Here is a 23,642-nt window from a genome sequence, read left to right on the forward strand (position 1 = left end):
CCACTATTGACGGCATATGTAAGTTGCATTTTGTCACCAGACATCATTACACATGTGGGACGTGACATCACATCTTAAATGTCAAAACATCTGGTAGATATTATGGCTTGATCTGTATTGTTACTTAATATTTCAATTTAAATACGAGTACATGAGCAGCCACTGCCCCTACAGTACATAGAGACTAAACGATACAAGAGCACAGATGTTGAGAAATGTGTGGTTTCCACAATGTTAAATTGCGAAAAGTCAGTATCAAGGGTGGCATTCCCATGGGAAACTGCCGAGTCAGAAAATATTAGGAAAATAAGATAATCCATTACACATTCATAATCATATTTAACTTAATCAATAATTTTAAGAGATGTTATGAGGTACTGTATTCACAATAAAAGACAGAGCAATGTTACTCACAAAATTCTGATATTTAACAACTCAAAGACTGTTTCAATTAAAAAATGAAACTTTATATAATTGAATTTTGATTTGAAGCTTTCGTGACTGCAGGGATTCATATTCTTGGTTCTTTCGGTAAAGTCACGTGGTTTTCACACCTGATGATGATTGCTTGTGTTGCAGTCGAAACGTCGTGACAGTTTTATTGTTTTATATTTTTATTATTTTATTGTTTCCCTTCTACGTGACTTTACCGAAAGAACCAAGAATATTTATATAATTGTTTAAACACGATAACTGGAAGCTAATTTACAAAAGTTTGGCGATTCCTATAGAAACATTTCTTTCCTAAGATTTGTCCCCTGTATAACTTCTTCGATGAATAATTTTCAAGTTAAATTCTCAGATAATCCGAATTGGGATTCACTGTTCCTGGCTTGGAATTGTAATAATTGGCTAAAATGTCCAGTAATATAACACAGCATAAAAAGTTTAAAGGCATTTGTATAATAGAATTATGCCTGTCTGGACATGCACTCAACAATGTTGTACAAAAATGCTGCTGACAGTGCATTTAACAAGTCAAGATAAGCCACTGCTTCTCACCTGCAGGGGGTTAATATTCTTGAGTGGTGCTCGCAACGCATCACGAATCCACCTGTAAATCTCCACGGCCAGTGACTTTGCCTCATCCCTCACTGGCTTGTCCCGCGATTCAAATAATTTTGGCAAAAGTTTTACGATTGGCTTCAGTTGCACAATTTTGGAACCAAACTCACTGGGGGAGACATACAAGATATGAAAACAGAAACACAATTAGGAACAAAAAATAATTCGAGTTTATATATGTTTTGACTATCTACCGCATGAACTGTGCATGACAGTGGTTGTCAAATGCAAATTACCAAAGTGCTTTCCTGAACGTTTCAATGCAAGCTACAACAATTTTGGGATTTTTGTTGTCCAATCCCTTGAGCATTTCCTCTTGCACTGGGTCTGGCTTGTCAATCTCAATGTACATGAGGCAGATGTCCATTCCCAATTCTTTGGCACGTGCCTTGGGCTGGTTAAACACCTTGTTCACGATACCTGCGACAACTTCTCCACCAGTCCTAGAAAAATGTACAAAAAATCAAAGTTCAGTGCTTCAAACTGAAAGTCAATGCACCGACATGAAGCAAATTTCAGCAGGTTCGGTGCTGCATATTGATAGTGGAATGTCAATAACAGAATGTGGAAAACTTACTTCCCAGCTACATTGGCATTTTCCACAAAGATCAGGCCTGCCTCCAGGCCCTTGAGTTGTGCAACAGCATTGCTGTCGGTGACAAACTTTTTGATTAAGCCCAAATATTTAGAAAACTCTGGACTTTTCTCATCCAATTTCTGGAAAATCTTGAGTGCTTCTTCGTAACCATTTAGTCTCGCTTTCCAAACCTAAAAACAGAAATGAAATAAAATGGAACAAAGAAAGTAACTCTTCCATGTACAATATGCCACATTGATTATTTTATACAAATTCAAAGTATAACAAAATGTGAAAATTGCGCACCTCCGATTAGCACAGTTGGACACGAACAGTGCGAAAGAAGTTCAACATACTTACACCAAGAGACAGAAACAGGAACACATGGATCAATAAAATAACTGCATCATATTTAGGAAACTAGGCTTGGGCATGACACATCACTGAAAGGGACTGATGGCCAATGTTTGAGACTGGTGACTGAATGACAAAATAGACCCGAGGGGAAGACTGACAGAGATAGTAATAGTCATGTGCTGGAGCGAGATGGATTGTGGCATTGCAAAAATGCGAGAGATCGCGACAGAATGGGGAAGCCTTAATCCAAAAGTGGACAGACCATGACTGATGCTGATGGAATGATTATGTAATGCTGTATTAATAACACTATCAAGAGAAAAATAACTACTTTGGGAAAATAGATTATGCATTCTGCATACCTATTTTACATGTGAAAGTACTCGTTCTGCCGACATGCTCATTTACTTTTACAGTTTAAGTGCGGATATTTTAATTTACAAGACAGCAATTGTAATATATTCCCTTTACACACACCACTTAAAAGACAAAAGGAAACTGATGCAAAGTGGGATGAATGCAAATGCCCCCGTGATTACAAGTTGGGAAACACGTGGGCATTCTTAGAGGCCGTTAATTCTGTTGTTTGAGATGTGTTTTAATAAAAAGAAAGAATTCATGTCACGAGTTACAGCCAAGTGAACATTACTAATATACGAGGTGAAAGCCAATTGAGCAAATGAACTAATTTTCAAGGAAGACCTTTTAAAAAGCAAGGTATAAGTCTTAGCCATTCTAATAGCTTTAATTCTCAACTATTTATTTACAAAATACACAACGAATGTTAACAAAACACCTAAAAGGAAAATTCAATCTCATTACGTGTCGACCCGATGACCAAATCACCCAGAATATCCTCAATATCAGATCTTGTATGGCAGACCACCATATATCGTGTTACAGGCTACGTAGTGGGCAAAATTAACATGATTGAATTGCACTAACTACCCTCTGCTACCAAGCACTTATAATGCACTATGCTCCCAGGTAGATGCTGCCCAGTATGGTTGATGAAATAACCCCCAAGACCCACACGGTGTGGGGGAGGTCCATATCCAGCAGTGGACTGACCAAAGTATTGCACATGTGCAAAGTATACACCCACCTTGTGTTCACATCGTTGGTCAACTGGCAATTTCATCCACTCACTGTCGTCCGCCATGGCTGCATCCAAGGATCACCTTAACCCGCGTGGAATTTTGGCCTTTCTCTCCTGCCGACAACTGTAAAAAGGTACCGACCAGGTAAATGTACAACAACAGCACGGACATTTTGGCAATGGTGCAGCCGTCAAGGGTGTGTCGTATCGGAAATAATTACCGCTCCCCCATTCCCGACAGACCCGGTTGTGCGCGCACACAGCACGCATCAGTCACTGCATGCAATTTCACCTATTAAATTGCTCCAAGCAATTTTCAACACTGCTGTTGACAGTTTTTAATTATAAGCAACTTTTTATTCCAGACAGTCAACATTCAGCCGGGCGAGGCGCTACTTACACAATACGCCCCAGGGGCCAGTTGCATAAAATACCATAGGGGACACATTATTCCCTATGGTATCTGTGCTGTGTGTTCAGATTATCCTTCCCCGTACCTCCGCATAGCACGGTTGGCTACGTATGGTGCTAAATACGTTCAACGTACAGTACATTTCCATTGGTGGATACCTTAATGCTGCGTTCAGAGGAAAATAAATGTCAAGGCGTTTTATGCAACTGCTAACAGGAAACTCGACACTTGAATAGCTCTCGTTCCTGAATGAAGGCTTTCACACACCGTGTCCGTGACGAGGGGTTGTTTGACCTTACTTCACAAAGCGAGTTATTGCGAATTGATGAAGTGGAGCGAGGCCCAGAACCATTTCCGATATCATACGCCACTGACATACAGAGGCTCGCGAATCGAACTTAGGTGGTCGAGTTTTCAGCGCAAGTGCGCTCACCGCAGCATGATTGAAATATATCCCGTAAGAATGTAAACATCAACGTAACCGGGCGTTGTTGCTCTCTGTTTGACCATACTTCACCCACAGTGATCACTGCCGGTTGTTGAAGGTGGTGGGGTTGGTTGAGGGGGACGGGACCAAGTGACAGCGACCACTCGCGAGCAGCGACTGCGAATGGTAACCCGGAGGGGCGCGTTCATAGCGCAGTGCGCAATCATCAACCAAAAAGTATAATGCAGTCCGAACGTAAAACGTTCAGAGTAAATTCTACGCTGCTCGCAAAGGAAATCGTAACGGGAGGCAGCTGTGCGCCCTAGTGCGACTCTCAACACGGGAGCACAAACACGCCGCCGCGTTCGTTGTTAGTAACGCGGCGAAGCCGTGGCCGGCCCTCGACGCTTCTGGCGAGGTGGTGGTGGTGTTGGGGAGAAATGCATCGCGGCAGCGCGCTTTGTCCGCGAGTCGACCGCTCGCACCGAGGGCGTCGCGCTCGGGACAATGCAACGCAATCCCGACGTGAAGGGCACAAATGACGAGTGTGTTACATTTAGACGAGAGACGAGAACTCGCCACGCACAGCGCAGGCGCTAGGCCGACGCAACGCGCGGCCTAGGGCCCGCGGAGAGGCGCTCGCCTAGCCTAGATGCCTCCCCCACCCACCCCCTTCACCGCCACTACCGCTCCCAACTCACCCGAAGCTTGCGCTGCGTCGTTACAATGTAAAGAAAATGACAATCTTCGGGGATGCGAAGGTTATGCGATTAAATCATTTTTTTCGCGGTTTTAACAACAACAAAAAAATCACCAACGAGAGAGCGGTGGAGGCGCCTTGCGATGCGGAGCGGTTTGAATAGCGACGTCACCCGCCACTGGGCGAAGAAACGCGACGCTGATTGGTCGGCGGCGACGGATACGTTGGGGGCCCCGCCGCGCTAAGCGCGGCACCGATTGGTCGGAATGTGATAACAATGCGATTTAAAAAATTGTGAACTCCGCCCACATCAACCAACCCCCACAACCCTCCCACCCCCACCACCCCCAAACCCCCCACCCACAACCCCCACAACCCTTCACCCCCCACATCCCCCCCACCACCCCCCACCACCCCACAACCCCCCACCACACCTCCCCCCCTTCCTTGTGTTTCTACTTGGGAGTTTAGTGTTGAACAGCGTGGCAGTGGAATTCCTCCAAACCTGGGGGTTGTTGAATTTTTATTTAAAGCTTTCGTGACTGCAGGGATTCATATTCTTGGTTCTTTGGGTAAAGTCACGTAGAAGGGAAACAATAAAAATGTATTGTTTTATATTTTTATTATTTTATTGTTTCCCTTCTACGTGACTTTACCGAAAGAACCAAGAATATTGGGGGTTAAATTTTGATTTAAAGCTTTCGTGACTGCAGTAATTCATATTCTTAGTTTTTTCGGTAAAGTCACGTTGAAGAGAAACAACAAAATAACAAAATATATATAAAACAATAAAAAATTCTCACGACGTTTCGACCATAACTCAAACGGTCATCTTCAGGTGTGTCGGTTTGCATAAATTTATTTGTAAACGGCGCATTTATTTATATATTAAAAAAAAAAGACGTTAGCGTCACGCGCAGCGATTTGGCAGTTTACCCAGGACTAGTCCATCTATATTTTGAAAAGAGGAGGGGGGAGACGAAATTTTAAAATGTATGCTGTCTGAAAGCCAATGTAAGCGTGAACAATCAATTAAGAACTGACAATTTCAACCGAGAAGATGGATTCTATCTTAGCAATCATTGGAAAGATTTGATAAACCATTTCAGTTCTTAATTGATTGTTCACGCTTACATTGGCTTTCAGACAGCATACATTTTAAAATTTCGCCCCCCCCCCTCCTCTTTTCAAAATATAGATGGACTAGTCCTGGGTAAACTGCCAAATCGCTGCGCGTGACGCTAACGTTTTTTTTAAATATATAAATAAATGCGCCGTTTAAAAATAAATTTATGCAAACCGACACACCTGAAGATGACCGTTTCAGTTATGGTCGAAACGTCGTGAGAATTTTTTATTGTTTTATATATATTTTGTTATTTTGTTGTTTCTCTTCAACGTGACTTTACCGAAAAAACTAAGAATATAAATATTGGGGGTTGTTGGTTTTTATGCAGCGTGTTATGCGACGCGTTATTTTTGTATTTTTTTTGGGGCGCGCATTGCATCTCGTTCGCAATTGTAACCCGAGTCTCACGCGTGCGATGCACTTGTGGTGGTGGTGTTGGTGGTATTCACAAAGTCACTTTAAGATGTTTTTCTTGTTCGTGTTTTTGTTTTTTGTTTGTTGTGGTTGCACCCGATTCAAGAGCCGAATGGCTCACAGGGCTATACAAAAATAAATAAACTGAAACCAAAGAGTATGAAACTGAATTCAGTTGCGTTGTTTATTCGTGACCTAATCAGAATACTGTACTATGTATTTATATTGGAGGAATCTGATGAGCTATACAGGACTTTTTTTTTCAGACATGTCCAGTCGGGGCACGGGGTCAGAACGCTACAACAACAATACAAAAAACGACAGGAGTGCAGAGTATATTAAAGGTTAACAAATCACTGAAGCAAATATATATAAAAGGGGAATTTGTGAATGTGTGTCTGTTCAAAATGTTTAGCATACTTCCCGACATGCGACAAACTTTAAATTTGGCATGTGGGTACTTTCCAGACTGTACACCATGCAAAACGTATACAAATATACTTTTTTTGGGGGGGGGGGGGGCGCAATAATGTATATATATTGCACAGCAACTAAGCTGTGACGTCACATCTGTGATATCACCCGCATGCGGAAGCGCCGCGCAGTGTGCCTGCTGACGTCACACATCCCCCTCCTCCAACCCTCCGCGAGTAAAGTGCCATACAAATGTGTTGCAGGTCTCAGGCGTTCTTCGTGCAGTATTGGTTTATTATTTCAGTCGTTTACTGCCGTACGCACCCTGAAAGTTGTGTGTGTCTGCAGCAAGCGCGTGTATGTGTACCTATGGACGCGTGTGTGTGTGTGGGGGGAGCGGTAGTGTAGTGGTTAGCGCGCTGCGCTATTGAACCCAGCGATAGCACGGCCACCACCGGTGACGATTATTGAAGATTATTTGAACCGGTCCTGGGCCTCCCCTAGGTAGACTCAGCCTCAAACAAGTAACTGGTGTGGTGTGTGAACATCGCCACTGGGGAGACAAGAGGTGGCCGAGCGTGGTGGATCCAAGTCCCGGGTGAAGCCGGGTAGTAAAGCTAGTAGTATAAAATGAAACAACGCGTGATAAGGAAAACACATTTATTACAAAAGGCCGACAACACTTTATTAAATAGAAGACCACAGAACTTGCTGCTGCTTTCCCGCTTGTCTGTGCGATTCCTCCTGTTTTCTCTCGTTTCGAGAGTGAGCGAATACTGTGTGCGCTTCCTCTATGAGATGTGTTAATTTGCAGCTTGCAGAAGTAAATGTCAGAGCACTCCTATTGAGGATCTCTTCACGTGCGTCCTTATTCGGGCGCTGAAACTCCCCACGCTAAAATGTCGTCATATTGAGTGATCGACCCAAGATTAAATGCGATGCGTTGCATTTTTGTGCAATCAGTCTATACAGGCTATACAGAATTGGGGAGTTGAACCCGGTCACTCTGACCTCAAAGCCACCACCAGTCCACCTCTTATTTCTATATCCTTCACCTCTATGTATGAATGTTGACCTTATTTTGCACCGTACGTAGCCAGCCTTGGTAATTTCACTCACACGGTCATTGCAATAATACGTAATTTAAGATTCATTATGTAAACTTTTGAGTCAGATCACTGAAATAAAATGTGTCGTAAACCCTCCTCCACCCGGCAATGCCAATTAATAAAGTTTGCATGTGAAAAAGCGCGTCAATTTATAACTGATTCAGCACACCGGTGAACTGTAGAGACATCTCACAACATTGAAATGTGTACGACGTTTTGCTGGTAGCTAGAACCAGCATCAACAGGCAGCAGCCATAACTGTTCAAATGTTTTCCAGCGTTGGGCCTTAAATAGGGGACGTGATGCCATCAATGTTAGCTCTGGTAATATAAAGGTGAATACAGTATATACTCACGTAGTAAAACTGATTAGTCATAGGTAAGTCTTTGTACTGGATGGTTGTTAGATTATAATAAATGTTAAATATGCTCATATCAGGTACACGTTTACATACTAATTGGTTAGTAATGGTATAATGATGCTGTTATGGTTTAAATTAATGTAAATACTTTTTTTTATTCAGGTTTGTCATCTGATTGTTTAATGATGCGTTTCCAAGCTGCACCCAGCTCGGTTAAAATACTGGATTATTTTCTGTCAATTCCAATATATTTTTAAAATAGTCTTGGCCAATAGTAATTAGTTTTGCATATAACATCAATATTATCAAAATCAATTGAACGTCCTTGGTTTGGCAGACGTGTTCCGTAGCTACCGGCAATTGTGTTTGTGAGAATGTGATGTACCTCTGATATTCTTTTATTCTTGTACATATCTTCAGTCCAACATAGCATTTGCCACAAGTTCAAGTACTCCGTTAAACTACTTGTAGTTTGAGTAAAGTTAATCCTTGGGACCAGTCCAGGTCAAGATTTCTATTGTGTACTGTGCAAAATGTCACTCAGATTTAGTTTCTCCAAAAAACTAGCCAAATTATCAATGACTCCTGGAATAACCGGCAGTTTGTTATTGTTGCATTCTCACTTTTCTTTTTTCTTACCAGATTTGTTTTTCACACTCAGTACTCTGTTGAATAATTTCATCCATTCAATTGTAGCACTTTTTGCCATGTTTAATCTCACTCCTCTGGTCTGACATAGTTTTTGCCCAAGATATGAGCGTCTGCGGATGAGAGAGCATTTTTGTTGCGGGTGATGGTGATGTGTGCGTGCATTCAAAGGCATCGGTGTGGATTTTTTTTATGAACGCTGTCTGTTATGTTTATATTGGGGCCATGGCCAAGCAGAACATCTAGATTTAGGAGGCTGTTTGCCTTCTCAAAACTGGTCAGAATGCAATTCAGGTTAAGTTTAACAGCTTTAATAAATTGACCGGTGTGCTGAACTCATAAAGAATTGGCATGTTTTGTTTACGTGACAAACCTAACTTATCGGCTGTGTCGGGTTGTGGCGGGTTTAACGACACATTTATATTTACGCGATCTAATCCAAAAACGTTTTTATGGAGCTACAAATGTGATGCTGTGTATTTTGTTACGTCTAATGTTCATTTATATGTAGCAGAACCAATGATTGTGTTTTTGGTCTTCATGGGATACCGATTTTGAGAATCTTTGGCCAACCGAAAAGTATTGGTGGTTTTGATGCCCTTGGTTTAAACAAATATGGTTCCTCCTTGTGAATTTATGATTTTCAATTATTTCTGTTGCCTTAAGTTCCAATGTATTGGTCGGGTCTCATTTAATGTTAAGGTAGGTACCCTTGGTCAGTAAATATCTTATTTTGTTGTCATAAACTACAAGGAACATCACAACTGTGGATCAGCCTTTTGTCTGCAGCTAATATTACAATGTCTGTGTTTGATGCCAATTTTATGAAAGCGTTTTCCTCAGTCAAGGTAATATTTGTTTTTGGTAATTGACTGCCCTCACCATCAACTCACACTAACCAGTGCGAAGTACATAAAAAACCTCATGACCGACATAGCATAAGGCCTTCATCCAGCAGTGGATTGATAAACGGCTGTAATTATATACATTTACATCATGGGACCTCCTTTGCCAGTACTAAAATATGAGAAGAGGTTTCCCCCTTTTTTCTGGCAACAAAACAGGTGTTAAGATGTTAAAACACCAAACTGAAACCTTTTACAAGGAATCATGTCTGCATTAACTACAATACTTGTATACTTGTGGTCAGAATGCAAACAAAAAACGTACTCTGATAATAAAATATTTAATTGCCTCGGACAATTTGTATTATTTGGTACCCCAAGGTACCGCCACGAGGATCAATTGTAAAATGAAAGTATTAATGTATCAATACACATACTCTTTTTTCGATAAAGTCACGTATCAATACACACACACACTATTGCCTGGGGACAGTTTTGTCCTAAATGCATTCCCCTTACTCATGATGACTTACAGATTATTTTGTTGTTGCACACAATGGACAACAAACGGCTGATGGCGGTGGTGACGGTGTTCCAGTGTTCATGCTGTGTGGAGTTGCCGGTCGCTTCGATGTTGGTGCGGAGCACAAAGGAGGCACTGGACCCAGCATGCCAGCTCCTTGCCTCCACACTGACACCAAGCCACCGCGCGTCCACACAGCAACAGTTGTCGACATTGAGCAAGACACAACACGCGCTGGCGAATGTTTATTTGTGTCAGGTTATGGCAAAGACGTGCCGCTCTCGCTGTCTTCTCCACCAACAGCAATCGGATAATCATATCTTTTTTATGTTTTGTGTCCCCATTAGAATTTCGCACGTGCTTCCAGCGAGGAAACACAGCTTCGCAAGGCCACTTGAAGAATGTTGTATTGGGAGAAGTCTTGTGACAAATATCCTTTGCAAGCCATTCTTCGACAATGCGTTGTGGGCTTTCTGGATTGTTATTCCACATATCAGTGTGAGCAGGGTCGTATTGTCCAATATGCACATTTAGGCACAGTGCCTAGCTCGGGCAGACGAAAACTAAAGGGCCTACGAAAAAAATGTGACCGTGTTTTTTTGGTTGTTGAATGTTATCGATTAAAATGAAACGGCATCATTTTAAAGCTGTGTCATCCTATTTGATAATCGTAGTCAAAAAATTGTTTAGGAAATTTTAGCTTGTAATATAAGGGTTAACTTTGTTTTTTTCAATAATTTCAAATAATCTCTTTATCTGTGGCACACAATGCACGGTCGTAACATGGGCAGCAGTGCCAACTGTACAGAGTTATCACTTAAAACCTGCGAAACAGAAGTACCGAGGGCGTACAAGAATCCTTAATCCGACCCTGAGTGTGAAGCTTCATTTTTTTTTTTTGCAAACCCAAAAGGTTGGATATATAGTACAGAGAGTACGGTACACTCATTGCAAACCCGGCAACACAGTCCGTGAGCTGAATGGCCGGTCGTGTTGGAAGCAGAAACTGTGAAAATGGTTTTGCACGGGCTGTTTCATCCGCGGCTGTCAATACATTCATATTTAATGACGGATATTGCATTGTGTGCGTAAGGGGAACACAATCCTGACAATAATGTTATAGTACTGATAAACTGATGGAACATTCAAATCAGAATTGCTATGTATTGCCACTTTACAATATTCTACAATTGAATGACATACTATAGTTAAAAAAAAAACATTCCTACTCATTAACGAAATTTACTGATTATAAGTTGCAGGTTAATTCTCAGCGATACAAGGTGGCATATACAGTGTACCGCGTATGTGTAGCTGTATTAATGTCATCGTCATTGGAGATAAATATAACCCTAACCGTTGACTTTACTATTGCGAAGGAGAACCGACACTTCAACTGGAACATATTTTTTATAGCCATTTCAGAATCCAGGCCTTATGGGAACTGTCAATAACTCGAATCAGTATCGAGTTCTCAGGCAACCGCTCTGCAATTTTATGGGTTACACCGTTACAGTATAAACCCCATCACTCCAAACTCCCAACGGCTCTGGTCCAGCAGCAGCTGTGACCCTTATTAGAACGGGACGTTCATGTGATGGTGAGCTTTAGTAAAATGACACTTGCCCAGAGCAACTGTATGATTACTTTACCCAATCACAAAAATTTGACTTAAAACTTTCGTGACTGCAGGAATTCATATTCTTTGATTCTTTCGGCAAAGTAACCTTGATAGAAAAAATAAGAATATTAACTTTATGTTTATTATTATTTTTCTATCTACGTGACTTTACCGAAAAAAACAAAGAACACAATACAATTTTAAACAATTTCACTGAACTTTTCATTTATTTACCAGGTAAGGCCCACTGAGGTACTATAGAGCTCTGTTCCAGAAGCGACCTGGCCACAAATGATAGCTCAACGGAGTGGCTTATGTGGAAATCTACAGCAGCCAAATACTCTAAACGCATGTTTCTAAGTGTGGAGGGAAAAAAAAAACCGGAGGATCCGGAGAAAAATCACCACGACCACGGGGAGAGAGACGCTCAAACTCCAACATATACCGCAGCAGGCATCGGTGTTTTCTTGAGACGTGTTTTTCACCACAAATATCTAAAAACAATCGACACGCTCACATATGCCCACAACCTATTGGCAAGGAGATTGTATAACTGTTTCTGTTATGCAGATAGTCGCTGTGCATGTAAATGAAGTGCTTTGTCAATCCACTGCTGAATGAGAGCATCCTAATACGTGCGGCTCGTGAGGAGGGTTATTTGACCAAAATTTACCATGCTGGCCTGTGCAGGATTTCTGAAGGCATGGAGCAGTTTAGTTGTAGCATAGATGTACGGTACAGCAATGGACTTTGCTGCATTGGCCTCTGCTGATAACCGAATTCCACAGCCGCCTAGAGCACATGGATCGTACATCCCAGTTTATCATGGAATGTTGTTTCCAACATTGTCCCAACAGTTCAAGTCACATGCCAACGTTGGCCCAACGTTGAAATTACCAGGGAAACATTGAACTCGAATTGTAAACGTTGTGGGTTTACTCTCTAACACACCATTGTGCTGAAGTAGCAACTAATTGACACGTTTTGTTTACGTTGACAAACTTTACTAATTGGTTGTGTCGGGTGTTGGTGGGTTTAACGACACAATTACATTTACGCATTCTAACCCAAAAACCTTTATTATGGATATTGGTCGTGAAAGCCTACTACTACCTGTTAAACTAACGTTTTACTGGGGTGGTGGTCGGTCCAGGTTCAACCCCGCTTACCTCCCGGGATCTGTCGAGATCAGGCACATTGTGGGTAATTTGGTCAAAGACAATTCAGAGACTCCTCTACTTACAAACGTTCAACTTACGAACTTTCAGAGATACGAACACACCTGTCCGTATGTCCCGTTGCTTGTTCAGTCCGAGAGTCGTAAGTTCAACAGCCGCACAATAGATGGCGGTGATGGCATCTACATCTGCAGAATATTAAGAACCAGTGGCATCTATATCTGCAGAAGATTATACAACTTTTAAAGTAATTCCCCGTGTTTTAGTGTACATGCCGTACAACACTTTTGGAATCGACGGGAGTAAAATTGGACTTACGAAAAAATCGACTTACGAACAGACCTCTGGAACTCAACAACGTTCGTAAGTCGAGGAGTCCCTATTAAGTCAATAAGAGGACAATATATAGCACTGCGACTGTACATTAAGGTTGACAAAAATAAAATAAAAACATTACACGAAGTGGCGCAGAAATTAATAATTTAATTTACCCCCTTTACCACCATGTTTAAAAAAAAAAACTCCAATGCAACTACAAATCACACCGTACAGTATGAACGAGCTTTAAACGTTTATGAAGTGTTGTTTGTGTAAACATTACAAAAAGTAAATACAAAACAATTATTTTTTGCGACGACGAGCACTACGAGAGTTACGAGAATTATCATAAAATGGCAAAACAGTAGTTCAAAAGAATACAACATTAGACATCATGGTATACTATCTTGACAACAGTTAAATACATACGTTATGTCATAATACAACTCTACGACTTGCCATAAAATAAGTATAATTTCAATGCAATAAAATATATATATAGACTGTGAAATTTACAAAATGAGGCAAAAGGGAGAGGATGCCAGTCAGGTTACTCATACTAAGGCTGAGTAGCCCATCAGAATTCAACAGATGTATGTGATTGGTCGCCACAACACGTGGGTGGGCGACTGTAAGGTTCCTAAGCCAATTGACCAGGTAGTTTGGACTGTACCACGATGGGTCAGAACCGACACCACGAAGCATTCCAACGCGACCGATGAGTCGCACCGGCACTGCCCAAGACGTGAAATGTATTTCAGTTCGTATTCAAGTGGGCAACGTGGACAATCATCTCTTATTGATGTGGCCTGACTCCTGAAGACATATCAGAAACAATATTCTTTCGCGATTGACTTTATATATTGAAAATGTTTAACCAGGAAAAAATAACCCCCCCCCCCTCCCACCCTCTTATTCTTGGCTTCTCCTGTCCATTCCCCACAACGATATTTAAAGCAGAACTATAAAAGAACGGCAATTTAATTAATAACGATACAAAAAAAAACTGTACAACACACAAAATACACTGCAAATAAAATGCCTGAAATGTAAGCACTGCTTGGCGATTGGGTGAAAATGGGGCGAGCGTTTGAGAAGGAGCCCTCCACGGAGAGCTGTGAGCTGCCACAGGGGGGCGCCTTTTTACGTTCAGCAGAAGATTCGTTCCACTGCGAGCCATTGGTGGTCTCCTTACGGGTGGAGGGGGGGGGGGTTACACACCGCGCGTTTTCTCGTACCGCGATACAACATAACCAACATGTGCCTACTGCAAATTAAATATAAAGCAGCCAACAAAACCCAGTGGTTATTACCGTAACATTAAATAATGCAATATGGTTTTTTTTCATCTATATAAAAAAGAACTCTTATAGTTTTTTTTTCCTCCTCCGCCACGTAATAAATGAAAGCAAAACTTTCTACAGATTAAAAAAAGAAAAAAAGCATAGTTCTCTTTTAGCACGTGACCATATCTTCAAAACATTTTTTTTATTACAAACAGTCAAGTTTCTCTTGTGTGTGTTATGGCCACTTTGTTGGCAATGCAGTCTTCTGAAAGTTCAACTCGTCAGGGCGTCTTGGGGATATCTCCAGGTATGAGATATCAAATTTTCTGCCGTCGTCTGTGATATCCTGCCGTGGTCCAACGGCTGTTTCACTTTCCAGTTCTCCCAGAGTCCCTTGATAATTAAATGTAAAAAAATAATTGCATCACGGAGGGGCAACACCATTATTGTTGGGCATATAAAAAACAAGAACTTGCAATTCTGATCCACGTGTTTAGAGTCAATCACTGGCTGCAGTTAAACCACAAAAAAAACGAAACACCCAAAACATAAACCAGTTTTTTTTTTGGCAAAGCCCACGCCGTCACACGTCGCTCTCCGTGAGCTCGCCTCTCTGCGGCTGGTACATCACGTCCCACGCGGGCCTGGGCGGCGCGCCAGGCGACGACCCGTCCGAGGGACCCGCCAGCCCCAGGCGGCTGCCGGTACTGCTGCACTGCGACTCCGTCTCCTCCTGCAGCAGGTGTTCCGTCTCCGCGTCGGGCGCCCGCTTCTCCAGCACGTGGCTGCCCAGCGACGAGGCGGCGGCGGCGGCGCGCGGCCCGCCCAGGGCTTGGCCGCGCGGGCACCAGGGGCCCTCGCGGAGGCGGCCGTCCCAAAAGGACCCGTCGTCGTACTCGTCGTCGTCGTCGGCTGCCGGGCGGTGCTTGATGAGGTGGAGGCCCTCGGTGGGCGCCAGAGGCCGCCGCGTCGGGGAGACGTCCACCAGGCCCTGCGGGTGGCGCACAAGAGCGATAAGCGTGTGATGGCGCCGGTGGTCACGGTGCGAGAGTATTGGGGGCCCTGGGTACAAAGTCCTATTTTGAGTGCGCCACGTGAAGACAACCGTGATACGTTGGACAAGCTACATAACTTCATTATATCACAGTTGTGTGAAATAATGCATAAGTTTTGTTTTTCTATTTCATTGGGATCTGAGCTCCAGCTGATTAGAATCAGAATATTTATTTATACTGGAGGAGGAATCCAATTAGTTATGAAGCTCTTTTTCACAGATGTCTAGTAGGGGCGGATCAGAAAGTTAAGTTAATATTTGATGTGCCCCTATATTTTAGTTTTAATACAGGGGCCCTTGAGCTACTTGAGGCTCTAAACTTTTGCTTTGTGTGCTTACGCCGAGCGCCACCACTGCATGGCGCAACAATTAAATATCGATTCTTACGCCCAGCACGTGAAATTGAGTCCACCATGTGCATCAAATACTGGGTATGATAAGCAATTTGATTCGTGTGTGAATATATATGGGATCGAAGAATTTAGTGCATGAGACCCCTGGCAGCCATTACAGGCGCTACATGAACAATGTTAAAAAGAGGATAGATTTTCAAATATTGATACCTGAATTCATCCGATCAGAGCGAGGGAAGTGGGAGGGGGGTGAGGCAAATTGTTCCACGCTTATAGACATTCGTCGGAGTCAGGTGCCACGGGAGCTGCTAGGACACAGCAAGGGCTCCTTTAGGGAACGGGCCGTTATCAGTCGCATCTGTACAGGCTGCTCTCTCACATTAAGCCTGCTAAGCAAGTTCCCTTTTGACTATTTATGCATTTCTCTTAAAGGAGTGCATTAACCGCCTCGCTGGTTATGCATTTTTTATGAGGTTTTTAAAATTTGTAGATGTGCGTTTCTATAGCTTAGTACGCTTAACGTGGTTGCCAATGGGCATTCCCTTACATTCAACAAATGTTATATTTAATGAAATGTAATATAGTCTCTGTGTGATTTATGATTGACAGCCCTTTGTCAATCCATTGCTGGATGAAGGCCTCCCCACACCATATCGGTCATGGGGGTTGTTTGACCATACTTCACCACGCTGGAAAGTACAGGTTGGTGAAGGAGGTATCAGGTATCTCTCGCCACAGATATTAGCCGTGGTCAGGAATCGAACCCGGATCACGGGGTTCATAGGGTAGTCCACTCATCACTACCAACTCTCCCTTCTCAGCATACCTCAACGTATATTTAACGTATCACTCATGAGTCGATTATCTGAGTAGTTTCAACACAGATGGAAATGGCGTTTGTTAATTCACGATCCAAAAATGCGAAATGTGTAAATTATTAATCGATTGACGCACCAACTGTATTGACAATTATGTTAAAATATTCACACAGAGAACGCGGCACAAAAAAACACATCACGCCAGCACATGCAGTGTAAAAGTCACCGTCTCAAAACATACCCTGGGAGAAAAAAAGTATATTAATTGCTCGGTAAAAAAAAAATCGGTTGGAAATGGGCGGGATCTGGCGCATGGCACGAAATTAAAGGATGGATGGGATGAAAAAAAAAACACCAGTTAGGAATGAAACGCGACAGAACGAACGAGGCGGCGTTCCTTCGCATTCTACAGGGTGCGGCAAAAGACGGGAGCCGGCCGGAGCGTCTTCTTGAGGACCGCTCCGTAAACGCATCGCGGATACCGCGTGGGATCACATTGGTTAGGCCGCGTGGCCTCTCTCTCCTTCGTGTTGTGCCGCGAATGTTGTCCAACGCCATGTCTGACATTTACACTCAAAGCCAAATCGGTTACCGCAGGACCTGTCCGCATGTGGGTCCTAACATCGCGCGGTACAACCTCAAAACTCCCCGGAGAAATACCGTGTGTATCTTGGCGCTCATTGAATACGTGAGCCGACTGTGCTCAGATCAATGTGGACCTGTCGACGAGCGATCGAGCGTTCCGCGCGAAGAATGCTCGCGACGTGCGTGTCCAATCAAATACTGCACGGTCCGAGCGTCCGCTGTACAACTGACTGCACAGATGTACGGGCTCGTGATGTTTTTGCTGCACCCTGTAGGCCATCCAGCAGCTAGACGGCTCCACGCTGGGTCGTGGCGCACACACACAATGCATGCCCAACCGGTACCTGATGCAAACGAGGCTCAAAATATAAAGGGAGACAAAGAGTCGCTTGAAAATCCCAGCTGTAAGGTGACACAAGAATACAACGGAATGAAAACCTGAGTGGGTGACAAATAGTGTACAAGAGATTCAGATTATTTGTCATACTCCTGCCAATGCGGTAATGTTAAATCTTCGCAGAAGGTACATTTTTGTTCCTCTGCCTATGACTAATAATTATAATGATTTCCTTTATGCACCCAGATAAGGCTCACTGAGTCTTAAGACTCTTTTTGAGGAGAGTCCTGCATCGGTATGTTTGCCTCAATTCCATGTTCGAGTTGTTGTTTTTGTTGCTTCATGTGGGTGGGAAATGGAGAGAACCCACACGTAATAGGGTGGGGGGGGGGGGGGGTAACACTCAAAACTCCACACAGATGGATTCAATCCACTGCTGTCCTGCCATCACCTGGCCACCTGGCTGCCCAGGTAGTCTCCCCAAGAGCTCCCACGACCTGATTCAGGGCTGTACAATAACACAAGGCGCCTTTTTCCAGCTGGAGGCTTTTCTCGAGGCTATCTGGCTCGTGGCGGGGTGGGTGGGGGTTGGGTGGGGCATCGCAGGGCGCGCGCCTCCGATTAGCACGGACGGCTACGTACGGTGCGAAAGAAGTTCAACGCAAGTACACACACGAACGCACGCACCTCCTTGTAGTGAACGTGGCTTCTGCCCGGCGCTTTGTGCGTGACCTCCAGCTTCACGGCCTGCGTGGCGACTCGGTAGGAGGGGTTCGTGTAGATGAGGTTGTCTGACGTCGGGTCCTCAAATGCAGTCTTCTTTTTCCTGCGGTCAGAAAGACAGCAAGGGAGGAGGAGCAGGAGAGAAACGAAAACATCCGTATTCAAGAATCTGCATTTGACAGCCAAGTTAGTCACGGAACTCACTTGAGCCACCTACATCGTTCAGAGTCGGGGGAACAGCCCATTCTCACTGATAATGGTCGAGATAATAAAGAGTGGAGTAGTTATGGTGACGGTTAGGAGAATGGGTGGAAGTGGTTAAGGAGGGATAGTAATAGGTGTAGTGATAGGGGTTGGAGTAGTGATAGGGGTTGGGGTAGTAATAGGGGTTGGAGTAGTGTCAGGGGCTGGGGTAGTGATAGGGGTTGGGATAGGGGCTGGGGTAGTGATAGGGGTTGGGATAGGGGCTGGGGTAGTGATAGGTGTTGGGATAGGCCTGGTCGGAGCTGGAGAGACCAGGCAGTAGCAGTAGCAGGATGGGCTAGGGAGAAGAGATGGGATTTAAGGAAGGAACAGATGCAGGTTGAGAGTGAAGATTGTTTTATGGGCAATGGGAGTTTGATCCAACTACACGGGCATCCATGGGTTGCGTGGGAGGGGGGGGGGGTATGTGCCGGGCTGCTGACGAAGGTGGGTGGACCGTGGGGAACCCCATTTCATCCATGGCAGCAGGGCCAGCGCCAACCGCGCTTACACCTCCATCTGTGAGCTTTCCTAACGTTTGGGACCGCCCCGACGTAACCACAAGACGGCGGTCGTTGCGTGGAGGTTGTGTGGTTGCGCTGCGAGGTCGCGGCGGGACAGACTCGTCACCTGCACACGATGATGATGGCGATGAGCGCCAGGACGCTGACGAGGGACATGGCCAGACCGACGATGTATGCCGTGTGCAGACCGGAATCTTTCACGGAGAAGAAAAAAAAAACACGCACAAATTAAAAAGCAAAAACATTTCACAACATCCAGCTCTTGAGATCGGGCACACTTTCGGTGACTTCGTCTGAGGCAATCGCACAGTAAGGCTCTGGTTAACCATCTAAAATGTTACGTAAGTTGTATACAAATCCCGTAAGTATTACTCAAGCTCGAGAACCTGGGCACCTGACAGTGGATTCTTGATAACGGAGGGTTATTGATTAATCTCTCACACCGCCTAGGTCAACTCAGCTTTCAGATGTGTACCTGGCGTGGTGTGTAAACATCGCCACTCATTTTCACTGCATCGTGCTCTTTCAGATGCGCTTCTGCAGCCGTTTGGAACGCTCTTCCTTCCAATGCTCGGAAGCCACTGGAGCTATGCACGTTTAAATCTCAATTGAAAACTCATTTCCTGAGAACTGCTTTTTGCGTTTACTTCGTTGTCCTGCCCCAGCACCTCCAATTGGGACGGTTAGCGATCTACGGTGCGAAACAAATTCAACATACAGTACACACGCCCGTCTGGGAGCCCCCCTCTGCCTATCTGCCGAGAGGTCCACCTGGCATTATCCTATCGAGTATAGAGACGGTCGTGAGTGACTGATGCAGGGCTGCAAAGCCTGAAGGTCTGCTGTAAACACCGCTCCTGAGGCTGCGAGGGCACCACTCACCGCTGGCAACCCGTGCCGTCTCGTTGTAGAGGGCTCCACACAGTCGCTCTCCCTCCGCATTCTCCACGCACCTGCGTGGAAAGCAACGGCGTCATGCTTCACCGTTATCGCCGCACATGCCCCCCCCCTCCCCCGCCCCCGCGCCCCCACATTCACGATGGACCCGATGACTCGCCACGCGGTATTTATGAAGAGAAACATTCAGAGGCCCCGCAGCTCTGGCCCGATTGCTCATCATTGTCACCGCCGTCGTCATCCTCGTCATCAAATCTAACATGTTTACGAGGCTAATTCCCGTGAATGAATGAATATCTAACTCCCCCCACCCCCATCGGTTCAATCCGAAACACAAGTTGGTCCACAAAAAAAAAGCGTGCAGCATACCGAGAACATTTCTTAATACGAGCGCAATGTGCGAGGCTGCGCATCACACCCAGGGGGCTTTATCCCGGTTCGCATCCTCCCCGGGCCATTGACAACACAAAGCGTTTACCGCGCCCGGCGCGCACCTCACGGTGGTGTTGGCGGGGTTCGTTGTCTGCGCGACGGTGAACGGCGGCGCTGGGGCGGCGGGCGCCGACTCCGTGGTGAGGGGCCGGCTCGTGGATCTGGTCACTGGGGGGGTCGTCTCCCGCAGCTCCGGCACAACTCCCGGCACTGCGGGATTCCCGGGGAAGTTTAAATTAAGTTTTAAAATGACGAACAACAGCTCGCTTTGACTCGTCATTCATAGACGAGCGCGCGAATAATTTTTAGCAACATCAAATCGAACGCGAGGTACTTCACAGCGAGGTACTTCACAGCGAGGTACGATACAGCGAGGTACTTCACAGCGAGGTACTTCACAGCGAGGTACGATACAGCGAGGTACTTCACAGCGAGGTACTTCACAGCGAGGTACTTCACAGCGAGGTACTTCACAGCCAATGTTGGTCCAGCGGTTCCAACCAAATGCCAACGTTTTACTGTGCTAATACCCAGTAAGCAATATGTGTACATGTACACATACTGCCCAGTATCATGTATACACATATTGGGGAATGGCAGTGCAGTGGTTAGCGTGCAGCGCTACGAACCCTACGACCAAAGTTAGATTTCCACTTACGGCCAACACCAGTGATTCAAATCTGAACCAGTCCTGGCTCTCTCCTAGGTCGACTTAGAGTTGGTGCGGCCAGGGTGGTGTGGCTGAGGTGGTGCGGCCAGGGTGGTGCGGCTGGGGTGATGTGGCTGAGGTGGTGCGGCTAGGGTGGTGTGGCTGAGGTGGTGCGGCTGGGGTGGTGTGGCTAGGGTGGTGTGGCCAGGGTGGTGCAGCTGGGGTGATGTGGCTGAGGTGGTGTGGCTGGGGTGGTGCGGCTGGGGTGGTGTGGCCAGGGTGGTGTGGCCAGGGTGGTGTGGCTGAGGTGGTGCGGCTGGGGTGGTGTGGCTAGGGTGGTGTGGCCAGGGTGGTGCGGCTGGGGTGATGTGGCTGAGGTGGTGCGGCTGGGGTGGTGCGGCTGGGGTGATGTGGCTGAGGTGGTGTGGCCAGGGTGGTGCGGCTGGGGTGATGTGGCTGAGGTGGTGCGGCTAGGATGGTGTGGCTGAGGTGGTGTGGCTGTCGTGGTGCGGCTAGGGTGGTGTGGCCGGCCCCAACGCGGCGCTCACCGGTGGAGCACGGCCGGTGGTCTGGCCGGTCAGGGCACGCGCACACGTAGTCCGTGGCCCTGGCGAAGCAGAGGTGTGAGCAGTCACCATTGTTGTCTCCGCACGCGTTGGTACCTGAGGGGCGGGGGTGGGGAGGGGGGGGGGGAAACGTGGAAATAACTCTCATTGTTTAATATATATAAGAATTAGTTATTATTGTCGTTAAAGAATCCAGAGTACAGTAGGAATGTTAAAAGGAGGGGCAAACAACAGCTAATGTTTCACAACAGATAGCGTATCACGAGGGGCGTCCGCTGCCCTACCGTGCTAGGGGTTACCATCGGGAGCAGTCTATGTCAATTAGTCTCCGGTTCTTTCGGTAACGTTACGTAGAAATAAAATAAAATGAATAATAGAATACGACGTTTCAATTGCAACACAAGCAACCGTCATCAGGTGTGAATGAATGCAAGCTCGGAGAGAGACATATACAGAGAGAGAGAGAGACACACACATAGAGAGAGAGACAAACACACAGAGAGAGACACACACACACAGAGAGACACACACATACACAGAGAGACAACACAGAGAGAGAGACACAGAGAGAGAGACATATATAGAGAGAGAGACACATACACAGAGAGAGACACAGAGAGAGAGAGACACAGAGAGACACAAAGAGAGAGACAAACACAGAGAGAGAGAGAGAGACACACACAGAGAGGCACACATGGGGGAGAGATACAGAGAGAGACACACACGCAGAGAGACACACACACAGACACACAGAGAAACAACACCTCTGTGACGAGGCATTATTTTTATCTTATTATATTATTTTTTCTATGTAAATTGTTTCTTAAAAAAAAACTAATGCAATTTCCCATTGCTCAAATGAGCATTGAAGCGTTGGTGCTCATCTTCGGTTTACAGCCCCGAGCCATAGGTGGAAACCCCCACATTACTTTGGCAGCGGTGAGTATATCCACAAACTTGATTTCCCCACAAAGTGGTACTCGTTTTATCGACCCCAGAGTGATCACAAACCGAGTCAACCGCCCCCAACCAGGATTAGAACTCACAGCCTTCCGACTGCGAGCCGCTCGCTCGAATGCCCGAGCCACCTGGCCGGATACAAACCCCGTTACAACGACGTACGCAGCAAAATATCTCCACTGGACACAGCGGCATAGCGCGGTGGGCACGGGCTTCGGTGTGAGGAATGAAATTACACCCCCCGCCCGCCACCCGGCATCTAATTGCCTCTCTCTCCATAGCCCGGCACTTGGGCCCCCATTAAGCCCGTGGATCGTGGTGCGATGGTTGAGATAGCCATGCTGTCGACTGGCCGAGGCCAATTACGCACGTTTGTCTGGATTAATGTCACGTCCAGCTAAGAATAAAGATAAAAAAATAATAATGTTTAATTCCCATTTAAACATTCAGTTGTTGAGGTTAGCACACCGTGCTGTGAACCTAACGACTCCAGTTTGATTCCCAGCCATGGCTAACATCGATAGTACAGAGCGATATCTGATCCAGTTCTGGGGTACCTTTTTGCACCGACGATTAGCACGGCTGGCTACATGTGGTGCGAAAGCAGTTCAACATACATACATACATTATCACCACCCCACACTGCCCATCAAGGTGAAGTATGGTCAAACAACCCACGTAACCGGCACAGCGTGGGGAGGGCTTCATCCAGCGATGGATTAACAAAGTGCGCTAAACTACCGTAATATATACATAAATATATGTTTTTAAATGTAAATGAGCCAGCGGTCGGCAACCAAACTACCAAGAAGAGCAATTTTTGTCGAATTCGGGGGAAAAAAAAAACCTCAATATTTCAAGAGCCGCAATGCAGGTGGCGAATACGAGACGGTGGTCCTTAATAAGTGACGTCACGAAGCAGTCATTAACAGAACCGCGTCCGGCTCAGGAGCTGCAGGTTTGCCGACCCCTGAACTAAGCCTTTAGAGTATGTGGTAGCGGAACACAATTCAGAAAA

The 23,642-nt window shown here is 45.4% G+C and overlaps 2 protein-coding genes across 4 annotated transcripts in view; both read right to left on the reverse strand.

Annotated features, from left to right (window-relative positions):
* Positions 1–4,831, reverse strand: part of CKAP5 (cytoskeleton associated protein 5) — a 30,530-nt gene extending 25,699 nt beyond the window's left edge. For both annotated transcript variants that reach the window (XM_032949272.2, XM_032949271.2), the window contains exons 1-5: positions 4,639–4,831; positions 3,105–3,222; positions 1,643–1,833; positions 1,302–1,508; positions 1,003–1,174 (exon numbers count right to left, since the gene is read on the reverse strand). In XM_032949272.2, coding sequence (XP_032805163.1) covers positions 1,003–1,174; positions 1,302–1,508; positions 1,643–1,833; positions 3,105–3,161 — 627 coding nt within the window. In that variant the 5' untranslated portion in view covers positions 3,162–3,222; positions 4,639–4,831. The remainder of the gene's footprint in view (positions 1–1,002; positions 1,175–1,301; positions 1,509–1,642; positions 1,834–3,104; positions 3,223–4,638) is intronic.
* Positions 4,832–13,435: 8,604 nt separating this feature from the next.
* Positions 13,436–23,642, reverse strand: part of LRP4 (LDL receptor related protein 4) — a 152,001-nt gene continuing 141,794 nt past the window's right edge. Inside the window, exons 33-39 of one of the 2 annotated variants that reach the window (XM_076065421.1) lie at positions 21,647–21,760; positions 20,512–20,659; positions 20,003–20,073; positions 19,227–19,314; positions 18,318–18,456; positions 17,638–17,695; positions 15,348–15,474 (exon numbers count right to left, since the gene is read on the reverse strand). In XM_076065421.1, the coding sequence (XP_075921536.1) occupies positions 17,654–17,695; positions 18,318–18,456; positions 19,227–19,314; positions 20,003–20,073; positions 20,512–20,659; positions 21,647–21,760 (602 nt within the window). In that variant the 3' untranslated portion in view covers positions 15,348–15,474; positions 17,638–17,653. Of the gene's footprint in view, positions 15,475–17,637; positions 17,696–18,317; positions 18,457–19,226; positions 19,315–20,002; positions 20,074–20,511; positions 20,660–21,646; positions 21,761–23,642 lie in introns of both variants that reach the window. The other variant, XM_076065420.1, reaches the window with a different exon arrangement.

This window comes from Petromyzon marinus, chromosome 7 (assembly GCF_048934315.1).
Source record: "Petromyzon marinus isolate PM22_M1 ecotype Great Lakes invasive population chromosome 7, UKy_Petmar_22M1.pri1.0, whole genome shotgun sequence".
In the NCBI taxonomy this organism is placed as follows: Eukaryota; Metazoa; Chordata; class Hyperoartia; order Petromyzontiformes; family Petromyzontidae; genus Petromyzon; species Petromyzon marinus.